Source organism: Corvus hawaiiensis, chromosome 26 (genome assembly GCF_020740725.1).
Source record: "Corvus hawaiiensis isolate bCorHaw1 chromosome 26, bCorHaw1.pri.cur, whole genome shotgun sequence".
In the NCBI taxonomy this organism is placed as follows: domain Eukaryota; kingdom Metazoa; phylum Chordata; class Aves; order Passeriformes; family Corvidae; genus Corvus; species Corvus hawaiiensis.
The window spans coordinates 22,571,216-22,586,692 of NC_063238.1; the positions used below are offsets into that span (position 1 = coordinate 22,571,216).

The window sequence follows — 15,477 nt, forward strand, 5'->3', positions numbered from 1 at the left end:
CGGGCTGTGGGTCTCCTCTACTCGATGCTAACGCGGCCCAAAGCTTGCTGACGAGGTTTACGTGCACACCCGCAGGGTTCAACTCTGGGGCACACGGACCTGCAGTCCCTTCCCGCCTGCTGCCACTCACACCTTGTGGCATCCGCACACAGCGCAGAAATCCGCCCTGGGGCAGGGACGGCCGTGGCGGTGGCGCCGGCTGAGCGGCGGGGGAGTGTTTAAGGCTCCATCGCCGGGGCCGCCCCGCCACCCTCCCGGCTCCGTAGGTCGGTGCTGACCGGCGGCCCCGCCAGCCACGCCTCGCCTCGCCTCGCTCCGAGCCGACCCGGCCGTCGGGAGCGGCGGCAGAGCCCTCCGGCCCCGCCATGGGCTGCTCCAGCAGCGCCCGCAGCCGCCCCCAGGAGCCGCCGCCGCTGCGGGGTGAGCGGGGCCGGGGGAGCCGGGCGGGGGCTGCCTGCGGAGCTCTCCGGGGGTGCGGGGCCGCGCTGCTCTCAGGGTGGTCCTGTCCCGTCCCGTCCCGTCGCGGGGAAGGCGCTGCGGGTGCGCGTCCCGCAGAAATCACGCGGGGGCAGAAGCCCGTCGGGCTTCTCTCGGCTTTTAATTCTGCCCGCGCAGCGGAGGGAACTGCGCCCCGTGAGCGATGGCTTCGAAACTGGTGTTTCTTGTGAATGAATGCCTAAGTCCATTCCGCTCCGCAGGCTTTTTTTGTTTGTTTAATTTCCAGACAGGTCCTGCTGTTGGTCCTATTGTGTAGTACCTTGTCAGTCTAGTGCCCTTTCTTCCCCCCTTTAAAAGAATACTGAACTAGCAATACCTGACCCCACTATCCTTCCTTTTTCTTACAAAATCCGCCCCGACACAGCGTGCAGCATTGGCAATGTTCCTGTGGCTTTAATCGGCTCAAGTCACAGCAGACTAATTTTGTGAGGAAGGTATATTTGTAGGATGTTCTGTAAGAATATCCTCGCTATTCAGTGGAAGTAAAACAAAACTGTTTCCATATTTATCATATTTATCTCTTTGCTCCAAGGAAGGTTTGGAAACACTTCTGTAAGAACCTGAATGTTGCAGTTACAGGAATTGGCGTCTCCAGAAAGATACATCTTGAAGGCAGATAGATAAAAGTTGTTTGCATTTCATTTTACTGCATTTCTTTCCTATATTCTTGAGTTATGATCTATTGTTGTTACTCTGCCTGCAGCATCCATGGTTTTTGTATGGGTTTATATCCTGTGTGATGTGTTGAGGTGCTGTGTCTTGTGACTGCAGAGAGGAGAGCAGGTTGTATGGGTTGAACGTTGTCTGTGCCACTGCAGAGCCAGCACACATCTGCAAACCAAGGAGCCCTGCTGAAAGTATCAGCAAAAAACTCTTTATACTCTACCTGCTATCTCGTTCACATGGTCAGTGTACCAATTCCTCTGCCTTTCCATCCTCCACTGAAAGATACTTGCACAGGAACACTGAAGGGCTCAAAGAAACAACGGAAGTAATTTATTCTGAGTATTTTAGGTATTCTTATTTTAAATATAAAAGCACGTTCAAGGCAGGATAGGTTATGAAATGTCTTAAATACATACACTAACGTCATGGTAAGGATAAAATGCAGTTTGTAATTACAGCAGAAAGATCTGCATTAATTGGGCAATTACCAACCAGGTATGTTAACAATTTTCTAATTTACTTTGATAAGAAAAGATAATTTGAAAAAAAACTTATCTAAATATGTTAATAGAGGAAAATGTATTTCATTTCCTTCTGTTGATGTGTAACTCACAAAACTTTGAGGCTTTTCCAAAAGGAAAGAAAGAAGGCAAAGGGAAAATACTGTAGCCATGGCCCACTTACATTCACTGTGTTTTTCTTTGTTTCTCTAGCTGAAATAGTCTACAGCAGGGAAAATAAAAATTTTAAATTTAAAAATAAAACAAAACTAGAAGGAATCCTAGGAATGCTGACTGCCACATGATGTTCATTTTTCTTGGGGATAAAGGTATTGAACAGATTACTGAGAGGATTTATTTTTTCTATATTAGGGATTTTTTTGCATTTCAGATGAGAAAAGAGGAATGCTTCCAGGGTCTCCAGCAGCGCGGATTTGTGTTGCATGGCAGTATTTTATAATCCAATTTGTATGAAACATTTTGATGAAGAGAGGGCTAGCTGGAAGTTACAGGACTGATGTTTATAGGAGCTGCAGGAGATTCCTAGTAATAGTACATTTGAATTATTTCTTTTACTGCTAACACAAATTAAAACTCTGTATAATATGCTAATTTTCACAGCTCATTTGTTTCTGTCTGTAGGTTTTAAATGCTCCCTGTCCATCTGGCACTGAGCAAGGTGAAGGCATGAAAAGTGTCTAAAGGGACAAAAAATAAAAATGTGAAAAGATTGAATGTCTGGTCTCTGAGCATACATTGCTTTTTTAATCACTGCTTAGAATAGCTTAAGATTTACTCACTGTTATTCTGATTGGATACCTGTTTCACCTTGAGCTTCATTTTAGGAAAAGGAATGCTTGGAAGACAAGGTGTGATAGAGATCTAGAGAAAGTAATCGGGGAAATATATTTGCTGTTTCTCGTAATGCAGGAACTTCCACTTGATGAAATGACCAGCAGCAGGCTTAAAAACAGCCAGGATGTGTTTTACAGGGGATGTAAGCGGGCTGCAGCCCTCATTGCCATTGGTCATCGTGGAGACTGAGTGTAAACAGTCTGAAAAGGGGCTTGAACAGGTTGACAAAGGAATTCCACTGATGGATTGACACTCAGCCCCGTGGGCTGGCGCCCTCTGCCCTTTCCCCTGCCCCTCAGCAGCTGTCAGAGGCAGGGTCTTGCCCTGGGGGGGGTTCTGCGATCCGAGACGTGTAGCTGAGTTTACCTCCTGTTGTTTGAGTTGCATTATGAATTGCCATACCACTGTGGATTTGGAGGGGTTGGTTGGAACTTGGATGGTTTGACAGTTCCTGAGACAAATGAGATTTTATCTGTCTCATAGTCGAAGTTGCCTTCTGTCTGTCTCAGCAGTCCAGATTCCCAGTTCTTGTTCTTCTGGCTTAGCCATCCTTCCCTGGGTCTGTAGGCACATGCTGACTAGGTGACACTTGCTGGGGAAGTGTTTTGTTTGAACGTCTCAAAAGAACTGTAAACTTACTTTAAGGGCAGCAGTATTCAAGCAGATGTTTTAAGAGCAGGGTGTATTACATTTTTTTTCTGTTCATCTATGTCTGTATAAACATATACAGATGTGTTCATCTACGAACAGTATCATGTGGTTCTGCTTGCTGGCTTTGACACTGCAATCACAATTTTCTCAGAAAATAGTTTTTCCAGTTTTTTAATTATTATATAAACGGATTTCATGCATGAATTACCAAGGGTTTCATCCTGACATTCTTTAGGAAAAGGTTAAGTACAAGATCCTGTCAAACTGAATTTAATTAGAATGTTAGTAAGTCAGTCTGATAAGTAGTATAGCTCATTTTGAGTCTTCAGCTTTTATCCTTAAATACCTGTCAAAGCAATTTTGTCAGTTCTTTATTCATAATTTTTTTCTGCCAAAGCCATTTGCTTTACTAGCCAATAAGTTGATGAAAGATGAAAGAAGCAGACGTTTTAACTTGTTTAGGCTTCCTGTTGTTGAATTTTTCATTAGACAAATCATACTATGAATGGTAGTTTAGTACTGAAAAAGACAGACAAAGTGGTTTTTGCTTTAAGAAGTGGGCACTGCTCATCCTTTGGGTTCTCAGGGTTTTTATTCAGTCCACCTGAAGGTACCACCAGAACTTCTCACACGAAGCCCAGGACAGCAGCTCCCTCACACTCCCCACATTGATCCTGTGCTTGATTTGGGGCAGGAAAAGGTGCTTCCTTGCAGTGTCTTGTCACCAGCAAACCACCTGCACACTGCAGATTCATAAGGCAAAATGTAGTAGAACATTGACTTGCAAACAGGTCTGCTCTCTTCATATAAAAATATATTAGGTGTTTCAAATGAAAACTTATTTTTAATGTAAGAGCAGCACCATCCTCTACTGGATATGTGCAGCAGACCTGTGAGGGAGTATTATCCATAGCCAGGCAGTGCTTGTCAAAGAGACAAGTGTTCAGAGACACACTTGTCAAAGAGACAAGTGTGGTTCACTGTGAATTTAGTTGTTATCCAGTTTATGTGCCCATTCACCGATTATCTGTAATTATCTTTTCCCTTTCCTTGCCCTACTGTAACTAAAAGCATCATCAGGTGCAAACACCCGGACTGCAGATGACCATGAAACTGTAGCTGACCAAACACAGTTGGACCCAGCAGAATGTGTGAGCCTTGCCTCTGAGGAGACCAACCCAGGCGAGCACCGGCCGGGAGAGGAGGCTTCAGCCATGATCCTGGATGTGGAGGGGAAGACAGATTCGGTCAGTAAAAGGGAGGAGCCAGAGGGCACCGAGCCCCTGCCTGCAGGAGAAGAGAAGAGCTCTGAGCTGCCCTCTGCGTGGCGAGAGGAGAGCAGGGGGCCTTCACCGCCAGCACCGGGAGAAGATGCTGGGGCACCTTCACCAGGACCAGCAGAGGACAGTGGGCTGGTAGAGGACAGCGACAGCTCTGTAGTGGAAGTCGTCGAGAAAGTACATGTTACTGAAGAGGACCACTTCATTGAGGGTAATATTTGTGCTTTCATAAATTCAGGAGACCAAAATTTGCCTCCAGGGACTCCTGCGTGGGTTCTTTTGACTTTACTAAGAGCCTCAAATGAGCTTCTGGAGTCAGAATTTGGTCCAGGGAGTCTGTATGATGTGAGGCATAGAAGAATGTGGCTGGGGAAGCCTCAGATTTACAAGTCCAAGCTGTAATAAATTTAGTCAGCATTTCCACCTCTGCTACTTCATTTCATGTCCTTTTTGTTCTTAGCAGGTAAAATGTCCCACCATACCTCTCACTTAAAACATTGTGTCTCTGGGTAGCTCAGACACATTCCTTAGTATTTGCACAGCCCAAAGGCTCAATTACTTAGTCACATGTATTAATTACAAAGCAACTACCCTTGCACACATAAAGCTGGAGGGTGCATGTTTGGATGTAGAAGAAAAAGCATCTCTTTGATGCATGCTTGGCATGTCCAGTCTGTCCTAGAAGCTTGGCTATAAGACAAGCAGAATAGAAGTAGTAGTGGAGAGACATGGGGCTGTCTTTCCACAAATGCTTGGGGGTGACTGGGTGGGGAGAGAGGCTGTGTGAGGAAGCAGTGGTGTCTGCAATGACAGGTATTTCCATGTGCTGTGGAGGGACCTTTAGCTGGAGGTGGGCTCCTTCCTGGAAATTGCAGGCTGTGTTCATCTTTGGGTTAGTGCCCAGAGGACATAGACTGCACATGCAGAAGATGAACATTTCACAGGAGGAATCAAATTTCTCCTAAATGGTACAAACTAGCTCAGTAAAGAATCAGATACATCCTGGGGTAGCTCTTCTTCAGGGATTAAGCAGGTGAAGCACATGAGGGAGACATGGTATCAGCAGGTTTCCTCACTCCACTTTTGCCTTGAAGAAGTGCAAGATGCAGAAGGACTGATCTGTGGAAGTCCAGAGCCACTTACACACACTATCACTAATCCTGTGGCTTTGCTTTGCACGTCACTGAACTGGCTATATGAATCTCATTCTTTGCATCCCAGTAGCTGAGCATAGTTGTTGCAATGCTTTGTCCTCTCCTGTGTCCCTTCACAAAAGAATTTTGTCCTCTACATAAAATGGGCATCCATCCTTTGGAATAAAGCCTCGTTTTATGTAAGCAATAAATGACAGGTTGTTCACCTGTTAAACACACATCCTGCCCAGCTGCAAACTCCAATTTTATTATTCACCATTTCTAAGCCTCAGGGCAGTGCCGGAGGCAGAGCAGCATGTCCTGGACCTTGTCTTGTCACCTCTCATCAGTGGAAACATGTTTACAGTTGTGTGTCTGGCTGAAGATGAGTTGTAAAGCTTTAAGCACCAAGTGATGTGTGCAGGGTGAGTGAACAAGGCTTTTGGGGAAAAAAGTTTTGCTCCTATTACTTACAAGGTGTAAGTAATATCTTAACTTGTGTGAATTCTCTTTCTGTGACGCATCTGATGAAGAAGGGCTTTTCTATTTTTATGCTATGGTATATATGATACTTAGCATTTGTTTTGCTTTCCTTTATGCTTCCATAGCTATATGAGGAAATGAGTAAGGCAGCAGCTTCCCTCAGAAAGCAGGGTTTCAGCCAGACTTGCATGTTACTATGTTTTCTATTTCTGTTTAATTCCAGTTGCAAATAAAATTGCACATACATGAAATAAAATCCAGGAAAAATAATTTGAACAGAAATAGTACTCATTATTTACTTTGGATACAGCATCAACAGGATTTTGTGAAAGCATTAGGAGAACTCCATAGGCATGAGGCAACCGTATAGCTGGATGATGAAAAGTGTTTGGGATCATCTTGTTCTCTATGGGTTCATTCAGGGGGTACCTTGGTAAGGGGCTTTGGAGAGCTGACAAAGCAAAACTGTTTACAGAAAGGAGCTGGGGCACTTGGTGCTTTTTCTCAGTGGATCCTAATTTGATCTCCGTGGTTACCCTTCCCAGGTGAGACGAGAGAACAGGTGGAAACTGAGCTGGTCAGTGAGACAGTAAGTGAAGGGCCTGAAACAAAAGAAGAGGAAACAGGAGAAGCTGTGGATAGTGCAGCAGCGACAGAGATAGGTATGTTGACAGAGGAGGGAAGTACCATATGGGTTATTGTTTAAGAGACAGCAAAGACTGTGCTGTCCTTAATCCCCTGTTGGCATACAGCTGCTTTCTGCATTTTTACACAAGAGAGAGTCAAAAATACTTTACATTAAAAGACATTTTTGGAACAATCAATTGGAAGTCATGCTTTTTACATGGGTCATCTTTATATAACACATGAGCCTTACCAGTGATAACTTTTCCCTCTTTGGGAAGAATGATGGACTGTAACATGCAGTCTTGGAAAATAAAAGCCTTTGTTAAAATCATTACTCTGCTCATTATTATTTGCAGGCTTGTTTTTGTAAGCTAAGCATTAATGCTGCTTTGTGATTACCATTCTATGCCAGCCATTTTAGATCCCCTTGTTCTCCTTATCAGCTGAAATCAGCAGTGTGGTGCTGTGGTAAAAGCACGTTGCATAGCATATTCAGTCACATGGTGGGAAGGAAAAGTCACAAGCCAAATAAAGTAACTCTGGAAAACTGTTACGCCAGTGAAGAGAAAAATTTAAGGGGATAAGATATCCCTCTGGCAGACTTTGAGATTATGGTCAAAATTCTGTCACCACAGTCTTTCTACAAAAGTTCTTTCTTTTTCTTCCTCCACATTGACTAAGAACCTCACACTTAAGTCTATCATGTAAGGTGTTCATATGCCCCAGAAGGCAGAATTAGAATCATAGAATCATTTAGGTTGGAAAAGACCTTTAAGATCACTGAGTCCAACTGTTAACCCAGAACTGCCAGGTCCATCACTAAATCCTGTCCCTAAGTGCCACATCCACACGTTTTTTGAACGCCTCCAGAAATGGTGATTCCACCACCACAGGTTACTCTATGGTATTGCTGGAATGTAGAAAAGGATGATCAGGCAATGCAGACAACTCCTCCTTTCCCCCAGCGAATGTTACTGCAATAGCTGGAACCACCTCTCTCTCTCCCCTCCCTCCTAATCACTGGTGTACTGAGTCATGCTTGGAATCTCTCTGGGCTAGGGAGTATTTATGTAATTCAGAAGATAACAGCTTCAGCAGAAAGGGTGGTAGATACCTTACACCAGTGCTTTTCATGACTTCCAAAGGAACCTCTTGCACCTGGGGTGAGCAGTCTTTGGTTCCTTCCCAATGCTAGTATGTGTCACAGCCTTAGGGCTGCCAGCGGCAAGCCAGCATGTTGCACTGCTGCTTATGTTTCTGCTAGAGGGCTAAGGGGAAAAGGTTTTCAGCATAAGCACTACAGTCTGAAAGACTAGTAGGCTGGTGATCAAGCAGTTTGGTCAATGCTTATGCTTCTTTAGATCAGTGATAAAAAAAAATGCTAATGCTCAGATCCCTTTAATTTTCATGTTTGACGGTTGCTCATCTTTACAAAGATTGTTACTTTTTAAGCTAGCCTGTGAAGACAAGCAGTTGTTGGCCATTGACAACTGTTCTTTTGCAGGATCTTTAAATTTATGCCAGATAGCTTTGCCTATGAAGTCAAAACAAGTTTAATCAATCAACTTGTTTCTAATGTCTTAAAATTATGTCTTTTCTAAAAGCTCCTATGCTTTTGCAAGGAATCATCTCTCTGTGCTGTGAATTCAGCGAAGCACTTAACTTGATTGTAGGAAACCTCAAAGAACATCTTCCTACTCCTGAAGAGCAAGAGAATCATAGAAAAGCTTGGGTGGGAATGGACCTTAAAGACACCTAGTTTCAACCCTCCTGCCATGGGCAGGGATGCCACACATTAGAACAGGTTGCTTGGGGCCCCATCCAACCTGACCTTGAACATTTCCAGAAATTTCACCCAGCGATGATTACAGCTTTATTGAAATTCTTCCTCCATTTTCCTGCTTTGACAGTATTCTCCCCAACAGTTTTGTAACGGAGCAGAAAGAGCAGCCCTGCTTCTATGTCTGTAATGGATTTCAGATGATGGGAGTGCACTGACACAGCTCAGAGAACAGCTGCAGGCAAGAGAAACAAACAATGCTAAGAACAGAACAGTGACCATTTAAACCTGGGATTCTGTTGTGTAAGGGAGCAATTCTTCCATCTTGAAAGGATATTGAAGAAATAAAGCAAGATTCTGGGTAGGAAAGCAAGCCTGCTTAAGGGAATGGAAAAATTCTTACTTTGAGACACATCAAAAACATTCAGGGATTTGTCTCTAGGAGGGTATGACTAAGAGGATACAAGCTGATCCTAGTTAAAAAAAAAAAAAATAGGGCTCTAAAGGTAGCTGATGTCCACTTAAGAGCAAGGGAATGCTCAGTGACATGCTAAGTGTGTGGAATTTGAAACCCTTAAAGGGAGTTGGCTTTTTTCATGTTATATTAACAATCTTAGCCACAGAGTCACTGCAGTTGGATATCTTTTGTTGGTTACCTTCACTTCCACGCAAATTTCCTACCTTTCCTGTGTTCCCTACCCACCCTCATGGAACACCACAATTCAGCATGACAAGTCCCACATTCCCATGTTCCCTATCCTTTCAGAGTCTTCTAGCTGGGAAAGAAGTACTTTGAGCTGAGATGGCCTGACACTGTGATTTCAGCCAATCATCCCCTAGGGCACTATCTATTAGCTATGAAGTGAGCCCCAGAGCTTCTCAGCTGCTGATGGCCAACAGCAGCTTCAGGGGCTGGGGACAGTTCCTCAGCCATACTTTGTCATGGAATAGCTGAGGTAGAGGAATACTGCTGGAGCTTGTCTAGTCCTGCTCAAAGCAGGAACAGGTTGTCCTGCTGAGTTTTGAATCTCCAGGGATGGAGACTCCATCAATTGTGGGCAGCCTATTCCTGTAACTTACCTGTCCTTACAGAAAAAAATTCCTGTATTTAAGGGTAATACCCTATACGTCAATTTATGCCCTTTGTCCCTTGTCCTTATTTAGGATTTACTGTCCATAAAATGCCTGCCTCTATGTCAAATCTGACTGGAATGATGTAGTGATTTCAAAAGATGTTAAGAGAAAAGGCAGCAGGGTGAGAAGGAGCTCGAGACTGTTGCAGTGACACACAGAAGTGGTGTTAATGTCTGTAACAGGAAGACTGTGCAGGAATGAGATGGGGGAAGAGGAAGCAGAACCAGTGGCTGCTTTTAGGTCCACACAGAACATTCTTACAAATGTGGGAGGAGACATCCCCTTCATTCTGTGATGCCTCCAGGGAGCTTTCCCTTTGAGCTCCCATAAGATTTAGTGAATATCGAGTTATACCTTCCATTAATTGCTAAATTAATTTTTTTTCATGTGTTTCAGAGACAGCTAATAACAAGGAATAGAAGTTATGTTTCAATGAATGTCCTCTTCTTGGGCCTGCTCTTCTGTTCATATGAACATTTTAAAATTTTATTGGGCTGGGAAAATAGAAAGGCTTTTATGGATTGAACCACAAACTACAAACACATGAATAGGAGGCATAAGAAAAAGTTTTATGTAATACAGATATTTTGAAGTCAAGCTGCCAAGACTTCAAGTGTTTGAAATACCTGAACTTCCATCTCCCTGCCACAGAGTGCCTTCTATACATAGCAGGATAATATTTCAACGGGAGTATAATCGTTCATTTTTCAATTAGGAGTTTTTCCCAGGTTCAGAAAACTGACTTATAACCTAATTGCTATCCTTGGCCTATTAACCTTTTGAGTAAGCTGATAGTTCTTGGCTGTATCACTAAATCTAAGGTTTTCTGTTTAGCAGCACTCTTATGAACTTGTCAGCTTCATTTAATATCAACTTCCTGTAGGCAAGACCATAAACTTTTAGAATTAGCATACTTTTTTTTTAGGGAACTTTTGCTAGGTGGATGTCATTTTTAATTTATTTTTTAGTTTTTCTAGCCTTCTGTAATAGAGAAGCTAAAATGAGCTGCTAGTTCTATTAAAAAATCTATTGACATTAAAGTGAGCATTAAAAATTCAAACAGAAGTAGTCAAACTTTTTATCCACATACTCAAACCATTCCATGAAAAAAAGCCATGAAAAACAACACCATGCACTTTGGAGAGCAGAGGAGTGGGGGAACAGGTACTGAGAAGAATGAGAACACCCCGCAGTGACATAGGACTGGGCTGGGTGTACAGCCATGTTCCAGGAAACCCCAAGCACTTCCATCTTCAGCTGCATCTCATGGCTGATTTCCTCCTGTGAGCTGGGAATTCAGTTCAGCCAGCAGCACATGTGCCAGCACAGCCCCACTCCAAAACACAGGAGATTAAATTGGCAGAGACAGGCTGACTACTTGCAAGATCATGAATTGCAGTCTGGCAAGCATTAAACCATTTTTAAGCATAAACCAACAAGAGCTCTGTGACAGAAATCAGTAGTCTTCATAGCAACAGAGGAGACAGCATTTGGAAATAAAACGTGAAGATACAAGGGTGTCAAAATGACCTGCTCACCTCAGAGTCTCTCTTTCTACCACTGTTGTAACAAGGAAGACAGGTGACTATGTTCTTACCTCGCTGTTCAGCTTCTTCACATCGTTAACAACGCAGATGAAAACGAGGAATATAAACCAGTCAGTGACTGAATGGTAGCAGTCTTTCTTAATCATCTTCACCCTTACATATTCTATAATCACAACAGATGAAATCTATTCTTCCTTTCCTAAAGAGGAAATATGCTTGATACTGTGTTAAACATGAAAAGTTAAATCACCTAAATTATCACAATGTGCCTGCTAGAAATATGCTGAACATCCTGCCCTGAGAAATGAAAGATGTCCCTTCCATGCAAATTTCATTGAGATCTAGTACTCATGGTCTGGGAGCTACCAAAGCACGTACTGTGGATAAAGGAACAGTGCCTGCAGTTTTTTGCCTCTGCAAACCTGGGACTACATGGAGGTTGCAAGGAGCAGAAATTGTTCTGTCAAAGAGCTTTCTCATGTTAAAAGCTTGGAAAAGGATATGCTCCAATATTTGTGTTTACAGGATACACCTTCAGATCTAAAGCAACATATTTTTTTTATTTTTTTTTATACAGTCAAGAATTTTTGATGATTGTTTTGCATTTTGTGAAAAGCTAAACAAACTTCAGCCCTCAACTTCATCCAAGGTGGAAGTAATCATTCCTCGCTGCGAGGAGTGCTGGGCAGTAAACTTTGAACGAACAAACTTAATTTCCAAGCTAACAAGAAAGTTCTGGCAGAATTTTTTTTCTAATTACCAATAAACACAGCCCTAGAAAAGGTTAAATTTACACCCTGTCAGCTCTGTCCAGACACATACCCACGCTGTAGGATCTTAGATGATACCTGGCCACCTGGCTGGCCCGGGTTGGCTCTTTCACTCAGTGAGGAACTGCTTTGAGGTAAACACTGCAGCAAGAACAAGTGCTGGTAGAAGAAGATTGGGGCAGTTTATGTGCTTTAAGAGAACACAGATTTATTAAATTTATTTTTTGCACTGTTTCCTCTGTAGAGAATATAATCATTTTAAGAATAAAGAGTCTTACTAAAAGAAACACTTGATAGAACATACACATTTTGGTACTTTATATATTGCTTTACTTTCACAGAAAGAGAAGACCTGTTTTGCTGTGTTTTTTTAGTTAAATGTGATAGAAACAAATTTTAAAGGGTGAAATCAGGATGCCACGAGCTGAATTGCAACTTTGTATTCTGCATGTATCTCAGTCTAGCAAAGGAAAAAAAAAGCCGTATTCAACTTAACCTCTATTTAAAACTGGATTTATTAAATGCCCACATACTGGGTAGTTTGCAAATTAAGACCTAAGAGATAAGCTTTTCATATTGGAGAATCATGGGTGTTAGCCTTTTTGTTTTAAAGAATAGAATCAAATAATATAACACTGCTTAAATAAAATAAATGTTTTAAACTTCTCTGTGAAGGCTGATTTTTTCTTTTGAGAACCACTATGTTATAGCTGTAAATAGGAGAGTTTATTTCAGTTATTATAGACTTTCTGTACCAGAAGAATACATATCAAGAAAATGTCTTGAATGGCCTTGATTTAAATACGTAGTCTAAAAACTGCAACTGTCTTCACCTGAAGAATCATAAAGCTAAAAGTGAATTTCAGTTCCTGAGTTTTTGCAGAATGGCACCTACTTACTGATAAAAACACTTAATGAAAGCAGTGTGTTCTGCCTTGTTAGCTGCATCCAACATGCAACTTTTTCCAGGTGTTTCATTTACATTTCAGTCTCAGACTGTCCCTTACTGTGGAAAGCAATGGTATATTCAATCTCCTACCACCGAAGTCTCCCAAGGAGTGCTATAATGGACTTATACCGGCAATGCACAGGTCAGCACGCCAAAAAAATATCGAAACTGCCATCTAGTGTTGGGTTCGAGGTGGGCAGAGAGGCTGCACGACACAGGTAAGGTAGGTAGTGGGGAAGAACGGAAGCAGTAAGAAGGAATAACCACTGTGGTTATAAAAGGCTGAACTTAGATCACGTTCAAGACTCTTGAAATCAGCTGATTTACAGCAAACTTGAACTAAATCTGCTACAAATCAGTGAAATAAATCCCAATCAAGTAATTACACCTCAACAAAGCTGTAACAGAGAAACCTAAATATAAATTAGGAATTAATCTCCGTTTAAAAGTTTAAATGTGACTCCATTCAGTTACATTATTCTTAATTATTATTGACAAAATGAAGCAACATCTGCTTTGTGTTTCCTAGAAAGTCATTGCCATATTGGTACTAGCTCCTTCCTAACAAGTCTGAGTGTGTTTTTTCTTAGGTGGGATTGCTTATGGAGTCAGAGCTGTAGAGCATAAGGTACATTATTAGTACAGCCAAGGAGGCAGAACAAGAGCAGAAGCCAAAACTAATAAAAGTTCATGTATAGGAAGTTTATTTAGAGAAAAGTCAGGCATTTTTCAAAGGCTGTTTGGAAGTTTGCTGTTTGAAATACGAAAAGCATTATCTTGCTTCTAATAAAAGTAATTATCTCCCAAAGAAAGCAAGATAATACTACAAAAAAAAAAAAACCAAAAAAAAAACATACATCTGCACATATTTGCTGTGAGAACCTCATTATGAACCTTTTTTCTATAAAGGTACAATTCATAAGCTCAGTGAAAAGCAGAAATGGCTGTTTCACATCAAATCTAGGATGGCTAAGTAGGGCTGACTGTTCTCACAACTTTCCAATGGCTCTTCTGGCGTATGCTAAAGGGATACCAGGAATGCAGAAAAAATACAAAATATACTTACTGCAATAGTGCAGCTGAGGTAACAAGAGCTGGAAAGCATGGCTGGTGAGCAGGAAGGTAAGAACGCCCAAGTGCAACACCTACAGTTTATTCAAGGATGGAAGATGATTCATGCACTGTGGCTGTGATATTGAATGGAGGGGGATATTCAGACAAGGCAACATCTGTATGTGCCATGGAAAGATTGACATTAACACGATGCTGCCAGATTGGATTCTTCTTGCATGTTTACCATATGAAAGTCATGAACCAGGTGGAAGTATGCAAGAGGCGCATCAATAGGCTTTATGCACAGAAATGCACACACAGGAGAACTGAACTTTGGCGTTGAACTGTCAGAGAGCTGAACCCACAGTATTGGGACTTGACCTGTGACAAAGCAGCGTTATGGCCTCCCCTCACGGCTTCTGCGGCTTACCAATACGAAGAGAGTGTGATCACACAAGGGGGGACTGGAAAGAGCTTTCATTGGGTGGAATGTCTTGGGGTGACTTTATGATGCTGTATCCCCTATTGCCTGCTTATTGCCCAGACATGAATCCTGTGCCTTTCTGTGCCTTTAAGCCAGATCTGAGACCACGGAGGGGGAAAAGGCGGTGGAATTCCTCCAGCGGTCTCCCCCCAGCTCTCAGCTCCACAGCAGGGAAGAGAGTTGCATTCCTTTGCTTTTTAGCTAGCTTCTCGTTTATTAGCTGAGGCAAGAAATTTTTTCTGGGACTGTGGCTTCTTCTTCTTCTCCTGGAACTGTTCAGCTTTGCTCCAGTCCAGAACCCCATCACCAGGAGGCCCCACACCACAGCCTGGAGGGCCCACGCCACACCCAGCTCCGGAGAGAGCAGAGACACACCTACAGAAAGGACTCTGAATCTACCAGGTCTTCTCCACAGCGAGAGTTTTTATTATTTAACATTATTCATTCTTTTTTGTGCCTGCATGCACCCTGCTTGTTAAATAAACAGCTTTTTTCACTTTCCTCCAAGAAATTTCTTTCTGAACCTGGGTGGGGGAGGGGCTGCTGAAACCTGCCTTCTATTGGAGGACACATTCATTTCACACATTTCCCCTTAATTTGTCTCAAACCAAGAAACTGACACAGTCACAGCTCTCTGGCATACAAACAGCTGCCCTGGAAGGAACAGCCTACGGGATTCCCTCGGGCAGGACATTTGATAAAGCAGGTACATATTTCCACCACTGAAATGGTACATTCTCCAAGCTGCAGTATACAGCTAGTTTTACTTTCTACACAAAGTCAGTGAAGACACAGTGACAGTAGCATCCATATGTAATTGGATGGCATCTTCACAGAAGAGAGCAAAACAAAGACATTGAGGTGGACAGACTACAACAGGAAAGAATTTCTGCTCATTTCCGTCTGAACAAACCAATACTGTGCTTAGTCATATGGCTGTGGGGAAGACAGGGAATCAACTCTGGCATGAGGTGGCTGACCTTCAATGAGATACTTAAAAACACAGTGTCCATTTCTACCTGACAGAAGATCAGTACAGAAGGATGGAATAAGTTACTAGCATCAAC

The 15,477-nt window shown here is 42.6% G+C and overlaps 1 protein-coding gene across 1 annotated transcript; it reads left to right on the forward strand.

Annotated features, from left to right (window-relative positions):
* Positions 1 to 2,588: 2,588 nt before the first annotated feature.
* On the forward strand, positions 2,589 to 10,346 carry ERICH5 (glutamate rich 5). The gene is made up of 4 exons (XM_048286862.1): positions 2,589 to 2,661; positions 4,242 to 4,661; positions 6,612 to 6,728; positions 10,004 to 10,346. The coding sequence occupies exons 1-4, from the start codon at positions 2,589 to 2,591 to the stop codon at positions 10,024 to 10,026; spliced, it is 633 nt and encodes a 210-aa protein (XP_048142819.1). The 3' UTR covers positions 10,027 to 10,346.
* The last annotated feature ends 5,131 nt before the right edge of the window (positions 10,347 to 15,477 follow it).